Below are 22,504 nucleotides of genomic sequence, written 5' to 3' on the forward strand. Positions count from 1 at the left end.
TAACGACGTACGACCTAGTTTGTCTTTTGAAGAAAGAGTAGTAAATTTAGAGATCATACTCTCTAATTGCCTTTGTTCAGAGCTTGATAAACTAGCAAAATCGTGAATAGCACTAAGGGTAGATAAATTAAATTCAGATATGGAAAAAGAAAAATCAGAACAACTTAAGGTACTATTGAAAGCATTGAAAAAGTCCATACCTAAAATTATAGAATTCTGCACGGAAGGAATAACATAAAATGTAATTTCCCTACATAAATCTGCCACTGTGATTTTAATTTGGAGTTTGCCCGTAATGGACTGAACTGTACCATCTGCAGTAGATACTTGCAAAGATGAAATGGGCATAATGGGAATACTAGAATTTTTCAATAAATTTAACGAATGTGCCCCTATCAATGAAATATTAGAGCCACTATCTAACAAAGCTAAACACGATTGTCCTAAAATTTGAATAGGAAGATATGGCCTATTATCATTTTGTTTCCTAACTAATAACGAATTAATATCTAGATCTAAAGTATTTGGTTGTCTACAACCGTTATATGGAACTAACCCAGACGTATCATCATCATTAACAAAACTAGAATCTAATATAGATAATGGAACCACATTACTATCACAATTATTATTGTTACGTTGAACACTACCAATCAAAGAAGCGTTTGTAAATGACCATCTGTGATCATTTGAATCAAGCGAATCTAACGTATTATCTATAGAAATAAATTTCTGGTTTAATTTTGTTTTGTGGTGTGTGCTGCTTTCTTGAACGACACCCCTTTCCCTTTTCGTGAAGATGGGTTTGGGTTGCTGGATGTGCTGGGTCCAGCAGTTTCGTTTGACGATGGGGTTTGATTCCCTGATTGGATGTTGGACGGAGAAACGTTCAGGGGACGGACCTCCGACGTGTCGTTTCCCGAACACTTAGAACAGTTTCTTTTAAGGGTGTTCTCTCGGCCACAACCATGGCAGAAAATACGATTTTGAGGAATCCCACAATTGTAAAATGGGTGACCAGGCTGATCACAATTCCAGCAGACAAGAGAACTAACAACCGAAACATTATGTTCATGACCCTTATTTAGCCAAGAACGTTGCCTAAAGGAAGTTGGCTGAGAAGAAGAGTTAGAAGAGGATCGAGATGTGGATGGAGGTTGAGAAGACCAGGATAACGTTTCCTCCAAACGTTTGCATTTTATAGTAAGGTCATCAATGTTCTGAATGTCCATAAGAGCTAATTGTTGATGATAAAAGGGCAATAGACATTTAAGGATGATTTTAATTTTAGCTAAATCTGACAAAGGAGTGTCTAAACGACTACACATACCTAATATAGTATTAATAAACATAGTAACAGATTCCCCAGGTTTCTGCTTATGATTCTTAATTTGATCTAATAAATCATCCTGGAATGAATACGGAAGAAAATCCGACTTCAACTTTTTAATCAGATCAGACCAACAAGAAAAATTACCCCTGTTATTCATAAACCATGTAAAAGCGGTCCCGGTGAACAACTCAGCAGAAGCAGCAAACAAATCCTCTTCAGAAACACCTCTAGATATTCGAAGACATTCAACCCTTTCTAAAAATGACATCACATCAGTGTGCTGTTTTTCACCTGAAAATGAAATACCCCATTTGTGTACTTGAACAGGTTTGGAGTACGTAAAGCTAGGTACATTGACTGAAGCATTAGGAGTAGAGGTAGCAATGGGGTTAACTCTAGAATCAAGTTCACCCTCTAGTGTTAATATTTTAAGAGAAACAGACCTCTTGAACGGTTCCTGTTCTTCAGAAGGACAGTGTAGCAAGTGTACACGGGCAGAAATATGGCCTAGACGAGATGTTAATCGCGCATACTCTGTATCCTTTACAGTTCCCCTAAACTTTTCGATTTTTTTAGACAAGCTGTCCAATGTTTCAGTGATTCCTTTTTGTTGTTCCTCAAAAGGAAGGGATACAGCTGAAATTTGGAGAAAACTTCTATTGCCAGCTTCTTGTTTCAAAGCACCTCTCAAAAGATTGCGTTTTTTATCGACAGTTGTCGACTCCTCTGGCATTATGTCCCGAATCTTTAATTCATAATCCAATTCATCCACCAGAAGATGTTCAGCTTTAAAAGCACACATGATGAGAGCAAAGTTATTGACAAATAGTCCAAAGAACAGAAATATGAAAAATATGAAAATATGAAAGTTTGCACGCAAAATATATATAATATAAACCGAGAAAATATCAGCAACACACCAACAAAATCAAAATAGCCAGCAAAAAAAAAATATATATATAATGCAGTATATAATCTAATAAATAAGATCAAATAAATATATAAGATCAAATAAATGGATAAATAATCCAATAAATATTGTATACTCAAGTAAACCTACTACCTAAATACTGGAAGTAAATTTTTTTATTTATATGTAACTTACCACCACTCTAGAAAAAATATATATCTATAATAATAATAATAATAATCAACACTTAGTTGTACCTCCAACTATACCACTATTGACTGAAGAAATAAAATTGTTATATGAATTATATTATTAATAGCAATATTAAATATAAGTTCCCAATAAAAATTCAAAATCTAACCCAGAATGTAAGCTGCACAAACATATACTATAATGAGGTCCCAAAATATAAACAAAAATCAAAACAGCGTTTAAGAATACCTGATATGTATCAGAAATTAAAAATAAAATAAATAAGTAACAATATGTGTATAGGATACCAAACGGAAATAACAAAGAGATTTCAGATAAAAGAGAAGAATTGACCTAAATGAATACTGTCTCAGACCAAAAATAAAGCCACCACGTTGGAAAGCCGATGTAACAACTAGCTGATGATTTTCTGTTGGAGTGAATGAAAAGGGAGTGGTAAACTCCAACAGAAGTAGTAAAAAGAAGAAGATCTACTTAATGTAGCCAAAGGACAAAAATGTGTGGCTTCTCCGTTGAAGAAGCTGGAGTAACTAAAATACAACTTTGTAGTAGTATTTGTATGGAAGGATGCCAAGACAAAGAATATCGAATTGATACAGGACTAGAGATGAGAAATCATTAATAGATAGATATAACTTGAATGGCTAGCTAAATATGTATGAGAAGGGCCACTTGACACTCAAGGAAGGATTCGGCCAATTTGCACGGCTATTTTTGGCCAGACAATAGATTAAAGGAAGTGACAATGATGGCTCGAAAAGAAGATATGAAGATAATGTTCAGAAAATAGATAGAGTAAATATAATAATATACTGAAAATAGAATGAATTTTTGGGCGCCAGAAGAAGGATAACTAGGTTAACGCTCTTCCAGGTATTCTACGCTGCTATAGAGTATGTTAAATTTGTAGTACAAGTATGTGAAAAGTTATTAAAGATTATTAAATTATAAAATATACTACTAAAAATAAAGGAGTAATAAGAAAAAAAAAATCACAATAAATGTATATTTATTGAATGTAACTACTAGATCTTTTTAACAATCTCTGAGTTAGGACAAGTAACTAGTGTGTAACTCTAACATGACAGGAAAAAGTGATACTAGTGAAAGTCAATTACAAAATCATCATACAACTATGATCTAAGAATACTCTTTATAAGGTTAGAAAAACTGACTACGGGTACCTCTAATACAGGAAGTACAACTTACAACTAGGTTAGTAGAACCCTCACCAAATAATAATTGTACGTTTATAATACGTACACCTTAATTAAATACTACCTGATACTATATATAACATATAAATACCTCACTGTGAGTGGGACAGGCACAAGCCTTATTGAATAAATAAACCTACGAGTGGATACACAGATCCTTTTCCTAACTCGTGGTTTATAATAGTAATAATAACAAGTGAAACCAAAAACTAATCTGAGGGATTAGAATCCAGAAGTTCATATGAATTTAATAAATTAAAGTTAAAGTTAAATAAAGTTAATAAGTTAAAGTTAAGTAAAGTTAATAAGTTCAAGTTAAATAAAGTTAATAATTACAATTTTGACTAATATGTGAAGTTAATTTTTAAAAATTTAATTAAACATATACTAAAATAATGGAATGAGTTTAAATAATTATACAAAAGTGGAACACAGCCTAAAAATAATCAAGATAAGAGTACCGACTACTATTATCAGGGAAAATATCTGAGCTCAGAAATTTATACCTTTATAGATTGCAGAGTGTTGGGGAACGCTATCAATTAAATATTATGTTGTAAAGAAAAAAAAACCCTATAAAAAATATAAAGCAGGAAAAATGTGTGTGCAATTGAACTATAAAAAAAAATGTACTAAATATCACAAAACCAGTCTGTCTTTAATAAGAGCACAGTAAATGTTCCCAAACAAACCACTCTTTCCTAATCTTGAAGTTGATGTAATGAGCACCCAAGGGTGCTAACTCTCGCTAGCAGCTGTCCTGCTGGAGGTACAGGAGAGGAAGACTGGTAGAAAGCAGCTGAAGGTACTCAAAACTGTTGGAAAGCAGCTGGAGGTACTCAAAAAAAGAAAATGTGGAAATAATCCAGGCTGGTCGCCTATTGATTGTTTCTCTCTGTGTGGTCTGGCCTTGGTGTTGTTGTAGGGTGGCTTTAAGATTTCATGGTAGGTGCTAAAAAAAACACAGTGTGGTGTTACTACCAATCTACCAATGTCAAAAAAAAGAAGCAAGAGATACGAGGAGGTGTTTTTATTCCTATGGGAATAAGAAGAAATAGGTCATTAAGTCCAAAAACTTGAATGACTAGACAGCTTGACCTTTTATCAGGTTGCTATCAGATGACCTTGGTCAAATAACACAAGTAATTTCCAATTGAAATACAAAATATAATTACTGTGAAAGAATATTTTATTATAATATATACACCGGTATATAGATATATTATACAAGGATGAAATATAGTAAGACTAAGCGATGGATACTTATTTGATCATCGTTCAAAAGATAGGAGTTCTGTAGACTTGAAAGGAATATAAAAAATGGAGTTTAAATTAGCTCTATTTTCCAACTGGAAGCACAAATTAACAACGAATATTGAATTATCTCTAGATGAGTTTGATCCATGAAAATAAAACATAAAAACCATGAAAATAGACTATGTGAAACTTAGTTAGCAAATGTCAAGGACTTCCAAAATGGCTGAATAAAATACTTAATAAAATGTGTATTTACCGGGGTAGAACTCATTGGATATAGTATGCTCTAAAATTCTTCAAATCCACTGCTGCTGGATAACTTCACTATACTTTTATTGTAATATTTAATCAATTTGGAACTGAGAATTAGAGGTGAATAATTGAGTCTAATGACCCCGCACACTACGATTCAGACCGAACACTCGAGAAACAATGGCAATCCAAGGCTCACGTTCACAGCTGAATCCTTCGTACCCCTCTACTAAGCATTGGCTGTCAAAGTGGGGAAACCAATGTTGCCACGTTTTAAATGTGACGTCATCAAGCATTTAAAAATTCTGAGATGGGTTTAAGTTCTATTTGAATAAACATTGAAAGAAAATAATTCTGAAAATAATTAAATAATATTTTGGATAGTTAAATAATATCTTCCCATCAATAATCGATTCTATAAGGGGCGGAACGTCACACGTTCTTCTCTATAGTTTCGTCTATGATGATTCTTGCCGTCGAAATTTGGTCTATACATAGGGTTACCATACGTCCGGATTTCGTCCGGACAGTCCGGATTTGAAAGACATGTCCGGATTGGCGTCCGGATTTTTTCTTTACAAAAAAAAAATGGAAAACACTTGGCCCAACGGTGGGAAATTTCATTCTGCGCTAAATCAAATGGTTAAGGCTACAAGGTGATCCTACCTGAAAAGAGATGGAAGAGAGTGCTTTAACTATAGTCAGCGTTGTACCGAATTCTGTCGATGTGGATGAATTATTTGATGAGCGCTCGTCACTTCTTCAAGTTCTAAAAAAGCTGAAACCTAAATGGAATTACTACCTAAAGAAGAAACCCCAAACACTCATTAAAAATGGCAAGAAATATTTGCAGCATTTTCTAAAAGCAGCGTTTCCTTTACAAATATTTTTAAAATGGTAGAATTCATCTTTTGTCTGCCTAGTACTTCGGCTCCTACTGAACGTATCTTTTCGATGATGCATTTTATATGGACGGCTGAAAGAGGAACATTATCTCTGCCTGTTGTAAAGAAGCTTCTCAATATTAAAGCAAATTCTGTAATGTCATGCTCCGACTCCCATGACAAAATAAAAAATGACAAGCCACTTTTGAGAAAAATTATGTCTTCTGAAAAGTACGAAAGAATAACAGTTGAAGAACATCCTATCCTTGGGCCCAGTACAGACTAAGCATTTAGAATATATTACAATGTAGAGGTAGCAACACAGTCAAATTCACATTTTACATTTTCTACAACCCCTTGGACTACCCCTGTCCGGATTTGGCCTTAATAAATTATGGTAACCCTATCTATACAGGATCTTCCCCTTCTGAAACCCGCTTGTTCTTTTCTGAGAGTTTTGTCTATTATATTGTTGATTCTTTGATGAACGATAAATGCTAATATTTTATTTATGGAATTTGCTAATCCTAATATTTTGTTTTAGGTAATTTAAAAAAGCATGAAGAGAAGTTGCAACAAATTGTAGAATCCAGAAAATCAGAGAATATCAACATAATTTGGCACACCCATGCAGAACAAAGGCATAAAAATGGATTTTTGGGTCCAAAAATCCACGTAAAAGTGTTAACACACGCGGACGGAAAGCAAAGTATAGTAAATGTTACTAAAAAATTAGCTCTAAATAAAGAAAAAGACATTAGTAAAGAAAAAATTAGTGAATTACTATTAAGGCAGTATGAATTTCCAGATCCAGAAATGGCTATTATTTGTGGAAAGAAACTGAACATTTATAATTATCCTCCTTGGCAGTTAAGACTCACAGAATTCTTTAAAGTCAACAAAGTCAACAACATCACATTCCCAGTGTTTGTGGAAAAATTGGAAAAGTACAGCAAATGTGAACAGAGGGTGGGAAAATAATTGTTTTATAAAAAACTGTTTTTGTTTTGGTTATCTTTATTATTAAGAAAATTAAATGAAATTGTAAAGAATTATTTTTTGTTTTATTTACAGCCCTCCAGGACCTCACTCCTTACTAGGGGGACGCTCCTTACCACGCCTCACAATGGGGGAAAAGATATCATTATATGAAAATAAGAAGGGAAAGGCATAAAAATTTGAGAACACTATTTATTTATTTATAAATCTGAACAGGCCTTGAAGGCCTAGGGCTGAAAAGTTTAATTTTTCACTACAATTTTTTTTTAATGTTTATTAGGCAATCTGTTATAACATATAACAATAGGCACATTTTATCTGAGAAATAATGACATGAAGAGATTGTGACCAGCGCCACACATCTCTATAGAGATAATATTAAATTACTGTATTACATATATTAACTTAGCTACTGTAACAATATTAATGTCTGTGCGGTAAATCTAATGGTGTCTGTCTCTTTAACCGTTTTGTTTCCTGACTGTTGTCTAACAAATTAATTGCAAGCACATTCGCGTGGCTTTCAAGACGTACGATGTATTTTGCACTTAACTCCACTATCACTTCACTGACGGTTTTGGTTTCCAGATCATTGTAAATATCCCCGTTAGTAACAAACCACGGAGCATCGATTATTGAACGTAACACCTTGGACTGGAATCTCTCAATTATGGATACATTCGACTTGGACGCTGTTCCCCAGAGCTGCAGACCATATGCCCAGACTGATTTGAATATTGTGTTGTAGACTAGCAGTTTATTTCTTGTCGTGAGCTTAGACTTACGCCCTAGAAGCCAATAATGCTTACTAAATTTTATGCCCAGTTGTTTCCGTTTGTTCCATATATGGGTTCTCCAGGTTAATCCCCTGTCCAAGTGCATGCCCAGATATTTTACAGAGGTAACAGAGGGAATTACCTTATTATTTATTGTTACTGTAGGTGATTCACCGTGACATTTTGTAAAAACAATATGGTTTGATTTTTGTTCATTCAGTTTAATTCTCCAATTTTGTGCCCATGTATTTATTTGATTTAATACTCTCTGGAGTTTTGCAGCAGCTTCGACGGGATTTTTGTGTACTGCTAGGATTGCAGTATCGTCTGCAAAGGTGGTGGTCGTTGTATCACGATTTGTGGGTAAGTCGGCTGTGTAAATCAGATACAGTTGCGGTCCCAGAACACTTCCTTGCGGTACCCCTGATCTGATGGGATATAGTTTTGTATAGGCTGACTCAAACTTCACTCGAAAGTATCTTTCTGATAAATACGACTTAAGGAGTGTATATAGTTCCTCTGATAAGTTCTTTTTCAGTTTATACAACAGTCCTTGATGCCAAACTGTATCAAAAGCCTGGCTAACATCGAGGAATGCTGCTGAACAGTAACTTTTTTCTTCAAATGTTTTATTTATAACGTTGACCACTCTGTGAACTTGTTCAACGGTGCCATGCTCTTTCCTAAAGCCAAATTGGTGGTCGGGTATCATATTTCTGTCGGTTAGTATTTGTAGAAGTCTTTTTTCTACTATTTTTTCCATGATCTTAGACATTACTGGCATTAAACTAATTGGCCGATATGAAGTGGGCTCATTTGGAGGTTTTCCTGATTTTTGTATAAGGATAATTTCCGCAATTTTCCATTGCATTGGGAAGTGTTTTAGCCTTAGTACCGCATTACACAATTGAGTTAGCATTTTAATTGCTTTGGTAGATAGATTTTTAATTACCTCACCTGTGATTAAGTCATAGCCAGGTGCCTTCTTTTTTATTAGATTATTGTTGATTATGTTTTGAACTTCTTTGGGTGAAGCGTGTAGTGTGTTTTCTCCTGTCGGGGTTTGGTTCTGTAGGAAAGTGTAGATTTCTTGATCGTTATTTGTTGCAGCAGCTGGTATAGGTTTGAAAACTTCTTCTAGGTATTCGCCGAAAGTTTCTGCCTTTTCATTGTTTGTTCTGGCCCATGTTCCGTTGGATTTTCTAATTGGTGGGATATGACGATGTTGCTGTTTTAATTTTTTTGTAGCCTTCCATAGCGCATAATCGCTGGCATCTGACGGCGTTAAATTTTCTAGGTATTCTTGAACGCTGTTATTTTTTAGTTGTTTTAGTAGTTCCTTCAATTGTCGTGCTGCTCTATTGAGCCTTAACTTGTCATCTGGATGTCTAGTTTGCTTCCAAGTTCTACTCAGATACCTTTTTTCAATTATTTTTTCTCTGACATTTATTGGACAATTAATTTTTTGTTTTGCTTTTGTTGGTGGAGGTGTTGATTTCCATGCAGCTTCCTGAATCGTTGTTGTGTAATTTTGGATTTCTTTTTCTAGTTCTTCTGGTGACTTTAGTGATACGTTTAGTTCAATATTTGCTTCAACCTTTTCTCTGAAAGCTTGCCAGTTGGTTTTGTAATTGTGCAACTTGGGCAGAGGCTCTTTTCTTTAATTCCTGAATGTACAGTTGCTACTACAGGAGTATGATCAGACTCTATATCAAAATTTGATTCGATACTTAGATACCCCCTTGAGAACCCTTTTGTAACAAAGAAATCTAAACAGTCGGGAACTTTCTGCTGGTCTGATGGCCAGTATGTAGGCTGATACGTAGACAAATGGTCCAAGTGTTGTTCTGATATGATTTGATGTAGTAGTACCCTGCCTCTTCCAGGAGCGCACAGTCTTGAACCCCAACTAGTATGTTTGGCGTTATAGTCTCCACCTGCCAGGAAACGGTTACCAAGTTGGTTAAAGAGATTACTTAAAGAATTTTTGTTAGCTCTATAATTTGGTGGTCACTACAATTACTATTTACATTTATTTACACTGGGGTGCAAAATTAACCGGACACCTTAAAAATGGGTCATTTTTGATGTCTCGAATTTCCTAAACCTGTTGTCCGATTTAAGTAATTTTTTAATATATCATAGCCTTATTCGTTAACAATATCGCTGTAATAATATTGTTACTAAACGGGTAAATTTTCATTGTATACCGGGTGTACCAATGACAGTGTGTTTTTTTCTCGGAAATCGCATCACCCTGTGGAATATTCTAGCATCTATAAAATACTGTAATTAAAACCCAACTATAGATTCATGTTTTCTCAACATTCTGTTTTTTGTTTTATTCGCTATGTTGTACCATAAAAAAGTTAGGTACTTTAACAATTACCCATGTTTTTCATGAATACAGGGTGTTTTTAAACAAGTGTGGCAAACTCAAGGGGTAATTCTACATAAAAAAATAATAACAGTTTGCTTTATAAACCTATGTCCGCAAATGCTTTGTTTCTGAGATAGAGGGTGTTAAAATTTTTCTTACAAACTGACGATTTATTTATTGCTTTAAAACTGCTTGAGATATGCAAATAAAATTTGGTGGGTTTTAAGACGTAGTTATTGTACATTTCTTGACATACAAGTAAGAATTTAATATTCACCATTGGCGCGCATACGGGTAATATGAGCGGTTATATTACCCGTATGCGCGCCAATGGTGAATATTAAATGTTTAATTGTATGTCAAAAAATGTGCAATAACTACGTCTTAAAACCGACCAAATTTCATTTGCATATCTCAACCGGTTTTAAAGCAATAAATAAATCGTAATTTTGTAATAAAAATTTCAACAACCCCTAACTCGGAAACGAAGCATTTTCGGACATACCGTTTATAAAGCAAACTCTCATTATTTTTTTTTTGCAGAATATCCCCTTAAAGTTGTCCATACTTATTTAAAACACCCTGTATTGGTGAAAAACATGGCTAGTTGTTAAAGTACCTAACATTTTTATGGTCCAATGTAAGCGAATGAATAAAAAAACAAAATGTTGAGAAAACATGAGGCTATAGTTGGAATTTAATTTCAGTATTTTAAAAATGCTAGAGAATGTTCCACAGGGTGGTGCGAACTTTTAGAAAAAAACACAGTTTGATTGATACACCCGGTATACAATGAAAATTTAACTGTTTAGCAACAATACTATTACAGCGATATTGTTAAAGAATAAGGCTATAATATATTAAAAAAATCACTTAAATCGGACAACAGGTTTAGGAAATTCCAGACATCAAAAATGACCCATTTTTAAGGTGTCCGGTTAATTTTGCACCCCAGTCTATATTAAATACATTTAATATTTCCTATAGTCTTTCCATATCTTAACCACTTTCTTCCATTGTTTTCTGTCCAATGCTTTTTCCTTCCAAATTCTCAGCATTACTTTTTTGTCAGGCTGAATACGCTGTACTTCCACCTCTTTCTTTGTCTGCGTTTTCTTCTTTTTTTGTATTGGCTTTGGTGATCATACCATTTTCGGCGTTCTTTCCTTTCCCATTATTTCAAATGTCGTAACTATCCTAGTCTCTGTGCTTTGATTGTCCTGTTTACTTTTGGTTCGTTGTATATTCAAGTTTTTTATTATTCCTTCTTCCCCATTGACCAACTATTTTCATACCTCCATATATTGCTAGTTGTATTTCCCTCTTAGCCCGATCAAAGAACAATCTGACCCCAAAAAAAATAAAGGAAGAATGAAAATTTGGGAATAGGTAGTTGAAATTGTCTATTATTATATAAGAAAAAGTTTACAATTCTACATCCCCTCCATTTTTCAAAAATAGAGGGGAATACCCCCTCTCGAAGGTGAAAAATTTACATTCAAAATAAGTCCGGAATTGGATAAAATTACTAATTCTAAGCAACGTTTGTTCTATAGAGTTTTTTCCCTAAGTCAATACTAGTGTTTAAAAAAAGGATTATTTTTGTTTTTTAAAATAACTTAACATTAAAAGTAAGTGAGTTACGCTCAAAATATTGTTGGTCCCTTTTATTTTTTGGTAAAAAAATCGCGAAAATCACCCCCACCCCCCTAATTAGTATCACAAATAAATTTTATCATTATATACCACTTCACAAGTTACTTTGCTTATGTATTATTTATATGATCTGTAAGTTTCATCGGTTCAAAGTGCTTATTTTTAAAAAAGCTGTAGTTAAAATGGCTTGAACGAGTAACTAATCACGAGTTTAGGCAAATTTTGAACAGCCATAGCATAATCAATTTTACTATAACAAGAAAACAAAAAAGGAAAAATATTCCGAAAAGCAAAACGTACATTTTATTACTCTTTGAGATTTTTGGTATTACTAATAATTTTTAAGTTAATTCCATGAACAATTACTTTTTTTTTCAAAATTAAAAAAAATGTTTTATTTTAAACCCAATTTTTTTCAAAACTGAGTACTTTGAACCAATGAAACTTATAGATAATATAAACAATACATAAGTAAAGTAACTTGTGAAGCGGTTACGATTAATTTTATTTGGGAAGCTAATTAGAGGGTGATTTTTGCGGTTTTTGTACCAAAAAATAAAAGGGACCAACAATATTTTGAGCGAACTCACTTATTTTTAATGTTAGAAATTTTTTTAAAAAACAAAAATAAACCTTTTTTAAACACTTTAAAAAAGTTGTAATTAATTTTCCCCGAAAAGTGCTCTGTTTTTTGGTTATTTCTCATTCGATTTGGAATTTGACGAAGAAGAACCTACTTTTAATTAGCTACAACTCTGCTTATACTGGGTCTGCAGACCTCACGCGTACACCATTTTTTTCAATTTTTTATAAGCTATATTTTTTACTAAGAATACTTTTTTCGCTAGAGTACTTACTTTTTGAGTTATCTGCGAAAAACCGTCCAGAAACATGTTTTTTTTGTTAAAAATGAACATATTCACTCACAAATAACTCGAAAAGTATTGACTTAGTGAAAAAACTCTATAGAACAAAAGGTGCTTAGAATTAGTCATTTTATCCAATTCCGGGCCTATTTTGAACGTATATTTTTTCACTCACGAGAAAATATTTTTCACCCCGTATTTCCCAATTTTTGTAAAATGGAGGGGATGTAGAATTGTAAACTTTTTCTTATATAATAATAGACAATTTCAACTACCTATTTCCAAATTTTCATCTTTCCTTTATTTTTTTGGAGGTTTTCGTAAAATTTTGTGTTCCCTGTCGGGCTATCTCCCATATTTCTAAAAGGTCTATTTCTGATTTCTTAAGCAACCGTGTTTCGCATGCATAATATGTAGGTAGCCTTAGGACTGTTAACTGTTTTATACGAGTAGAATCTATTTTTTGTTTTTTTTTTGAGACATTTTTGGACTTCACTAATGATCGCGATGCTCCATGCTTTTGTTTCCTTTTGCTATTCTTGCCTTTATCTCCCCTTCCCCATGTCCCTTTTCATCTAATTTTATACCCAGTAAATTCTGAAACTCTTGAATATTTATAAGACCGGGTAGCTCAGGCGGGAGGATGTCCGAAATATGCTTTATTGTCATGAAAAATTGTACAATTTTATCGACAATGCTTATAAAAAGTCAAGAAAACAAAACAATAACAATCCAATTTACTAAAATTACATAAATCGTCAATATATTTACAATAATAATAATAATGAAGTTAAACAGAATATAATCAATTGCAAAATTTAAATAAATTGCAAATGCATAGTCTACCTACTTAGTAAGTTTAAAAGTTAAGCTGCTGCATATGACACCCAAATATAGACAAAAAATAATAATAAAAATACTACTTGTGCAAAGGGTACTGTAATTTCTTAGTTATTTATTAAGAAAATCTACTGAATAATATGGTCTTTCAGATAAGTAGGCTTTTGTCATTTTACGGAATTTGGGAAAAGATGCTGCAGATTTAAGTTGTAGAGGGAGATGGTTGTAAAGTTTTTTTGCGGAATATGGATTTCTTTACTAACTCAGAGGACGGGTCGGCAAATAGACGTCAAACGTAGAATTTCTCGTGAAGTAATGATTAGGTCTTGGTGGAAAGATATGTAGATGTTTACGAATTAAGCAAACAGATTCTAAAATATACAAAGATGAAAGGGTTAAAATTCCGTGATCTTTGAAGTAACTTTTGCAATGAGTTGTTCTTCTGAGGCCAAACAGATATCTTAATTGCTCTTTTTTGTAATTTGAAAATAACATCGAATTGGGCAGCTGTACCAGAACCCCAAAAAGGAAGACCATAACGAAGATGTGACTCGAACAAAGAAAAATATGTTATTTTGGAAGATGCTAAATTGAGTTCATTCGAAACAGATCTTATAGCATAGCAAGCTGAGGCTAGTTTCTTCCTTAACAAATCGATATGGTGGGACCATTTAAGGTTGCTGTCTAAAAAAATACCAAGAAATTTTACAGAATCAAATGTATTCTTTGCTTTAGGTACCCCACATACAATGTTTTTGAGACTAGAGTCTGTATCATTTGCTCTAACCAGTTGTTTCCAATCATCCAAGTAAGATTGGAACCAATCTAAAGAAATACCTCGAATTCCGTAGAAATTTAGTTTTTTTATCAAAATGTTGTGATTTACACAATCAAAAGCTTTGGCGTAGTCACAAAATACGGTGGCAGTGTGAAGATTATTATTCAGTGCTTGATAAACCTCATGTAGTACAGAAAACATGGCATCGGTGGTGCATTTATTATTTAAAAAGCCGAACTGATTTTGTGGTAAAATGTTGTTTTCAACTAGAAAGGACATAAGTCGGGCTTTTATGAGTCTCTCAATAATTTTGGAGAGTACCGGTAGTAGTGCAATAGGTCTATAATTGCAGGTATTAAATATTTCACGACCCTTATGAAGAGGAATAATGATGGCTGTCTTCAGGCACTCTGGAAATTTACCTTTCTCAAAGGGATCATTAATTAGTGAGATGAGAACTTCTAAGACATTTTCTGGGAGATTAGAAAAAATAAATCCTGAATTCCACACAAGTAAGCCGGGGATCGAATCTCAGCGCCGCGTGAGAACATCTTAACATTTTTAAAATATCTATAGGCCCCATGTCAATTCAGCCTAAATAAAATGAGTAGGTACCTTGGGTAATAATAGGCGGTTGAAGCGTAGCACTGGCCCTGTTACCTCCCTTGTATGCCGTAGGTCCTAGATATAGCAGATTACCCTGCTACAATCCCAAAGCCGCGTGAGCGGTTTAAAAAGGGAGACTATTGTTGAATATGTATGTAAATATTTTCTCCTTTTAGGTATCTCTAATGTGAAGTTGTCTCATTAGTCCAAGTAATAAAGCTTAAAATAGGACAAAACCTCGCAATTTTTACAGAATGGATCGATTTGCTTGAAATTTTGAGAATAAGTAGTGGATAGTCCAAGGATCAAAATCTATATGATGCCGAAAGGCGTTTTTACCATGGGGGTGGTTGCCACCCCATCTCGGTAGCGGAAATTTTTTTATTATATTCTGACCGCAAAAGTTGGTAAAAACATTCATTCTAAGCAAGAAACGTTCTATACATTTTTTTTGATAAAATTAATAGTTTACGTTTTATCAAAACAACTTTACTTAACAAAAATGTACCTTTTAAAAAAATAAACAAAACCGTCTTTTTTAATTTTCTTTAAAACCAATAGTAATCGAGCTATACTTTATGATATGTTAGTTCTTCTTCGCCAAATGCTGAATATTGTAGTAAGTCAAAAGACGGGAAAACTATGCATTTTTCAAGGATAATTTGTTCAAACTAATATAAAGTATTTAAAAACATCTATCTCTAGAAATAAAAAAAATTTTTTGCTCAAAAATTAAGTGACTTTACAATGAAAATAATGTCAGTCCCTATTTTTTTTCAGCGAAAAAGTGATCGGAAGCAACCTCCTAATCACCACCCTAATTAAAATTAATCATTGACCTTATTTGGTCTTCTTTATTTATGAATTATTAATAGGTTCTAGAAGTTTAACCGGCTTAGAAAGATTAGTTTTTAAAAAAATGGAGTTAAAAGCGAATGACGAATTTTTGTTGTTTGGAAAAAATGGCCTTATCTTCAGAATAGAAAGATTAGCATCAGAGATACGAAAAAAATGTTTAAATATGAAATTGTAGGTTATTTAATTTCCAAGAACTTGGTTTGAAAAAATTTTTTCTACTGCAAAAATTGAGTGAATCATAAATGAGTATTACCGAAAAACATTGATTTTTTCGATATAAAACTAACACTTTCGATAGCGAATAAATCGAAAACTATTAGTTTTATCTACGTTTTATCAAAAAAATTATAGAACATTTTTGCTTAGAATGTTTTTATCAACTTTTGCGGTAATTTCCACCCCCGAGATGGGGTGGCAACCACCCCCATGGTAAAAGCGCCTTTCGGCGTCATATAGATTTTGATCCTTGGACTATCCACTACTTATTCTTAAATTTTCAAGCAAATCGATCCTTCTTCTTCTTAACGTGCCCTATCAAGTCCCCTTGACGTTGGCGATTAACATGGCGAAACTGTCTCTGTCTCGAGCTATTCTAAATAGGTGTTCTGCTTTCTTTATTCCTGTCCACTCCCGGATATTCTTCAACCAAGAGGCCTGCTTTCTACCAATTCCTCTGCGTCCTTCGATTTTACCCATCATAATAAGTTGAAGAATATTATACCGGTCTCCCCTTACTACGTGTCCAAAATGGGCCATCTTTCTATATTTGATGTTATCAAGCAGCTCGCGGGTAGCATTTGTTCTCTTAAGGACTGCCACATTTGTCAGCATAGCCGTCCATGGTATTTTCAGTATACGTCTGTGCAGCCACATTTCAAAGGCCTCGAAACGGTCAAATCTGTAAAACGGTTATTCTGTAAAAATTGCGAGGTGAAAAGCTTCGGTTCCTCTTTCTAATTGGGTATCTGTTTCTCTCATTATCATGTATGCATGTTGTCCTTTCCTTTGTTAGATCGTCTGCGAATGCTATACATTGATGGCCATTTTTAAAGATCGTTTACTGCATATTTTTTTACTGTTCTGTCTATTTCTTCCAGGAAGAACACAATAGTTTTATAAGTTTAAATTATATTAAAATAATCCATTATATTTAACCGTGGCGCTATATCTGATATCTGTGAAATAAAACATTTCAAAATATGTTTTTTTTTAATAAAGTATTGTGTATTAAAAATATAATTATTGATCTACTTATGTCAAAATATAAAGAAGTTTACTAAAATGGAGTCAATTATTTTTTAAGTATTGTTAGACGTCGTCAGTTAATCTGTTGCCTTATTTACATATATTTATACACACTAAAATATGTAAATATAAACAAATTATGTAAAAAAAGTTTTCTGAATGATCAGTGAAAAATATATTATATAATACAATACTCATAACATTACCGTTATTGATAAGGTATGTACTTACTTAAGCTGTAAGGTCATTTAGTCCATGTTGTGAGGCCGTTCTCGTATGAAACATTTTATGATTCGGTTTCATTACGGATTCTTATTCAAAAAGGTCCCGTTTAAACAAATAAGAAGGGTGCCGGGCACCCTTAAACAATTTTTTTTAAATAAGTTAAAAGATCACCTCTTTTTGCTCCGGAAAAATACTTTTTTCAAATTTTTTGGGTCATTTCAATCATAACAGGTATCTTGTCATTTTCATATTCATAGGTATCTTATCATATTTCGCATTCTTAAGATTTATTACAGGCGCGGGACTGAAAAAAGCGTACTTTAGTAAATCTAAAAAATATCTTGAAGCCAGTAAAACTTGCTGTCGAACTCCTTTGCCGTCAAGATGCCAATCTCATTACTGCTGAAGCTACGCTCAAATTTATTGCAAAGAAACTGGAAGATAATCATTCAACGTTAGCTTCAGAATTAGATTTGTCTTTGCGCCGACATATTTTACAACAACGTAGAACTGATTGATGACGAAGAGGCTGATCAAGTAAGAAACGTCAATGTAGAGGTTCCGTCATGGGGAATCCTGATCTTACATTGCAAAAGGAGTTAGAGTTAACTTTATCGCCAGCATGTAATGTACTTTGCCCGTCACCATATCGAGCTAATACATTCGAGTCCATTATAAACAAAGAAATGACTCGATGAATCTGGGCGGTCCATGGGAAAATATCTTACATTTAGATATAAACCCTTAAAAGGAATACCGTCGACAAGTGTGGAAGCCGAAAGAACATTTTCTGCTGCCGGCTATATTCCCTGTAAAACACGCAGTAGTTTGGCAAATGGCAGTTTATATATGTTGTGTTTCCTTCGCAAACATTTCGAATTGAAAGTTTTAGCTAAATATCAGTAACTTATAGCTAAGTAATTGCAATGTATCCAGTTATCTGCCTATCAATCCAAGGTGCGCGCGCACCGAAGAATTATTACACTCATGCGCGAACCATTTTCATATTAGCATGGCATCCTCATGCATTATGCATTGTTGTTTACATATAATTAGATATTATGTCAACCCAGACTTGTACTTTAAACTGGCGACGAATATGGGATTTAAGTGCTTTGTTCTTTATTCATCCCGGAGATAAATAATAAGACAAAGTTAGTAAACTCCAAACGAATGGATTTTTTCTTCACGGCCAATAATATCACGGACACAGAGAAGAAAAGAGCTACATTTCTGAGTTTGTGTGGGGCAAGTACTTATGAAATTATAAGGTCTTTGGTTACACCAGCAAAAGTTTGTGATTCGAGCTACGAACAGATCACTGCCGAGTTGAAAAAACATTTTGCGCCAAAAACGTCTGAAATTGTCTGCAGATTCAAATTTTATAGGCGAAATCAGCAAACTGGTGAAACAATTTCTGTGTATCTAAGAGAATTGCGAAAATTGGCAGAACCATGTGGTTTCGGAAATGGCCTGTACGCAATGCTACGAGATAGATTAGTCTGTGGTTTATTGGATGACACCTTACAGCAAAAGTTGCTCGCCACAGAAAAGCCAAAATCGAAGACGCAAAGTGCATCAGACTACCGAGGAATCGATAAAAAATACCGAGCCGGTTTCGGGAAATACTCAAAGTGTTTGTTATCTAAGTAGCGACTATAATTTTTCGTTATTTAACGTGACGTCTGATAGCATTACCGGTAAATATTTAGTAGACGTGCTACTCAATGACCAAAATGTGAAAATGGAGGTTGATTCGGGCGCAAGTTTCTCAGTGATTAGCAAATCGACCTACCATAAAATATTTAGTAAAAATCGACCTAAATTAAATCAATCCAGTGTTATTCTACGCGATTATCAAAATACAGTGATACCCATACTGGGTATTTTTAATCCAAAAAAAGGTGTTCCAGATATACTGTCACCCAGAAAGCTTAGATGGGCTCTTATGTTATCTGCGTATGATTACGAATTATGCTACATACCGGGTGTAAAAATTCAAAATGCAGATGCTCTGAGCAGGTTGCCACAAAAGGTAAATGCGCCAGAACCGCCAAACTCAGATGACGTTTTGATGCTCGAGAACATCCCAGAAAAACTAATCTGTGTCAAAGACATCGCTAGTGAAACTAAGAAAGACCCAGTGTTATCTAAAGTTTTGCAGTGGGCATGGAAAGGCTGGCCTGAGGAGAAAATTAAATTGTCAGACGAATATACTCCTTATCTACAAGGTAAACACGAAATTAGCTGTTATCAAGACTGCCTGTTATGGGGTACAAGGGTAATAGTTCCACTTGGAGTGAGGAAAACAATACTGAATTTGCTACACTCAGCACACCCTGGAATCGTAAAAATGAAGTCACTGGCACGCTCATATGTTTGGTGGCCAAATCTCGACAAGCAAATTGAACACCTAGTAAATACATGCAACGAGTGCCAGGAGTCTAGAAATATGCCAAAAAAAGGCTCCAATTCATCCTTGGGAGTGGACCAAAGCTCCATTGACAAGGATACACCTCGATTTTGCCGGTCCATTTAAAGGGAAAATGTTTCTGGTAATCATAGAGTCATATTCAAAGTGGTTGGAGGTAAAAATCGTTCCAAATACCTCTAGTACTGTGACCATAGTCATTTTACGCGGTTTATTTGCCACTCATGTCATCCCAGATGTTGTCGTATCGGATAACGGAACTAGTTTTACGTCGACTGAGTTCCAAGATTTTTTAAAGAAAAACCTTATTAGACAAGCATTGGTTGCACCGTACCATCCAAGTAGTAATGGGCAAGCGGAACGCATGGTACTATACATATAAGGTAGGTGGCGACCACCTAGCAAGTCACATCCACGCGCTCATCAAAGACGTATGGCAAGAAGAGAAAATACCCGACGACTGGAAGAAAAGTATAGTATGCCCGATCTATAAAAAAGGAGACAAACTCCAGTGCAAAAACTACCGTGGAATCTCTCTTCTATGTACAGCATATAAAGTCCTCACGTATATTATAAACCAGCGGCTCCAACCACTAGCAGAAAATATTATTGGAGAGTATCAGACGGGCTTCCGACGGGGAAGATCGATACTGGATCAAATATTTACAGTCAAACAGATCTTGAGCAAAGCATGGGAACACGATGTTGATGTTCACAACGTGTTTGTAGACTTCAAATAGGCATACGACTCAGTCAAAAGGAACAGACTATATATTGGCTAAATTGGCAATACCACACAAGCTAATAAGACTCATTAAAGCCACAATTGATGAAACTCAGGCATGTGTACGAATACAAAACCACCGGACAGACTTTTTCAACATTTCGCAGGGACTAAAGCAGGGAGATGGGCTGGCCCCAACATTGTTTAACCTGGCACTGGAGTATGCGGTTAGACAAATGCAAACTAGACGAGGAAATCTACTGACCAACCGAACGGTTCAACTGGCCGCTTATGCTGATGATATTAATATTATGAGTAGAACATCAACAGGAGCACAGAAAACATATGCAGAGTTAAAAACACAAACAAAAATGCTAGGTCTGGAAATTAACACAGAAAAAACAAAGATAATGACTCAGACGAGAAGAAATATAGTCCCAGAAAACATTATACATGAATATGACATTGAAACGGTTGAAAAGCTTACATACCTGGGAGTAGAAATATATGCTGACGGATCAGAAGATGGAAAAATACGGAAGAGAATAACGCAGGCAAACAGAGCTTATTTTGCCCTCTCCCATATATTTCGGTCTAAAAGTGTCCACCGAAATACAAAGATGAGAATCTATAAAACATTAATTCGACCAATAACATGCTATGGCAGTGAAGCCTGGGTCCTGAAAGAAACATCCAAAAACAAACTCGACACATTCGAAAGGAAAGTACTTAGGAGAATACTAGGACCTGTGAGGGAAAACGGAATCTTCAGAAGTCGATACAACAACGAGCTTTATCAACTTTATAAGGAAACGCCCCTGTCAGACTTCATTAGAATACAAAGATTGCAATGGGCCGGACATGTGATAAGAATGGGAGAGGATAGGCTACCAAAACGAGCACTGAATGCTAGAATGCAAGATAAGAGATAAGCCACGAAAGCGCTGGGAAGACACAGTAAACAGCGACGCACAAGCCCTTTTAGGAGTCCGTGTATGGAGAAGAGCAACCACAGACAGGTAAGTGTGGAGGCAAAAAATAAAGGAGGCCAAGGCTCAATTTGGACTGTAGTGCCGTAGAAGAAGAAGAAGAACGCATGGTACAAAATGTAAAAAATGCACTTAAGAAAATGACAGATAGCAATGAACAAACCAACATACAAGTAGCATTGCACAGATATCTCCTTACTCAGCACATTACACCCCATTGTGCGACAGGGAGATGCCCATCCGAAATATTAATGGGGCGGAAGTTAGGCTCACTTTTTGATCGTCTACAGCCTGATTTTAGGGAAGAGATGCTATCCAAACAAGAGATCAAATATCCTTAGGAAGCAAGGCCCAGAGTTTTTCACGAAAACGAGACTGTATTTTCAAGGTCATTTACTCCTGGTCAAAAGTGGCTTCCTTCCAAAATAATTGAAACCACCGGACTATTAAGCTACAAAGTTCAAACACCTGATGGTAAAATTTTACGTCGTCATTCTGACCAAATAAGAACTCGTGTATGTGACCAGGAAACCACAGACGAAGTTACACCGTCAACCTCGATGGAAGCGGGAATACGCGAAACTCCGCAACAGCTTTTCCCGCATCCTAACGATTTGGTAGATCCAGAACCAGAACTTGGAGAGCAGGTCTCTGAAGTCAAGAAGCCACCCGCTCGAATAAGAAAACCTCCAAAGTATTTGGAGGACTATGATGAGTAAATTCATTTAGGAGGGAGGAGTGAAATGTATCCAGCTCTCTGACTATCAATCCAAGGTGCGCGCGCACCGAAGAATTATTACACTCATGCGCGAACTACTTTCATATTAGCATGGCATCCTCATGCATTGTTGTTTACATGTAATTAGATATTAGGTATGTCAACCCAGCCAGACTCGTACTTTAAAGTAATATAGCAACTAAATAAGTAAACTATGTCAATTTTCAGTTGAAAATATGTTTTTTTTTGTTGATTTTTAAAACTTGGTGTGTTTTTTGAAGAAGATAGATTTTTTGGTTTTTCAGTGTTTGTTACTGTTTTTTGTGAAGAATAAATGGTGTAATTTG

At 34.8% G+C, this 22,504-nt stretch overlaps 2 protein-coding genes across 2 annotated transcripts in view; both read right to left on the reverse strand.

Moving 5' to 3' along the window:
- The window catches only part of LOC114328520 (SCY1-like protein 2), a 113,236-nt gene that overhangs the window by 26,952 nt on the left and 63,780 nt on the right, over nt 1-22,504 (reverse strand). The gene's annotated exons all lie outside the window — the stretch shown is intronic.
- On the reverse strand, nt 704-5,652 carry LOC126879839 (uncharacterized). Its single transcript, XM_050643132.1, has 2 exons — nt 5,187-5,652; nt 704-4,625 (listed from the first exon to the last, which is right to left on the reverse strand). Exon 2 carries the CDS (start codon nt 2,133-2,135, stop codon nt 738-740), a length of 1,398 nt encoding a protein of 465 aa, XP_050499089.1. The 5' UTR covers nt 2,136-4,625; nt 5,187-5,652; the 3' UTR covers nt 704-737.

The sequence above is a fragment of the Diabrotica virgifera genome, chromosome 2 (assembly GCF_917563875.1).
Source record: "Diabrotica virgifera virgifera chromosome 2, PGI_DIABVI_V3a".
In the NCBI taxonomy this organism is placed as follows: Eukaryota; Metazoa; Arthropoda; class Insecta; order Coleoptera; family Chrysomelidae; genus Diabrotica; species Diabrotica virgifera.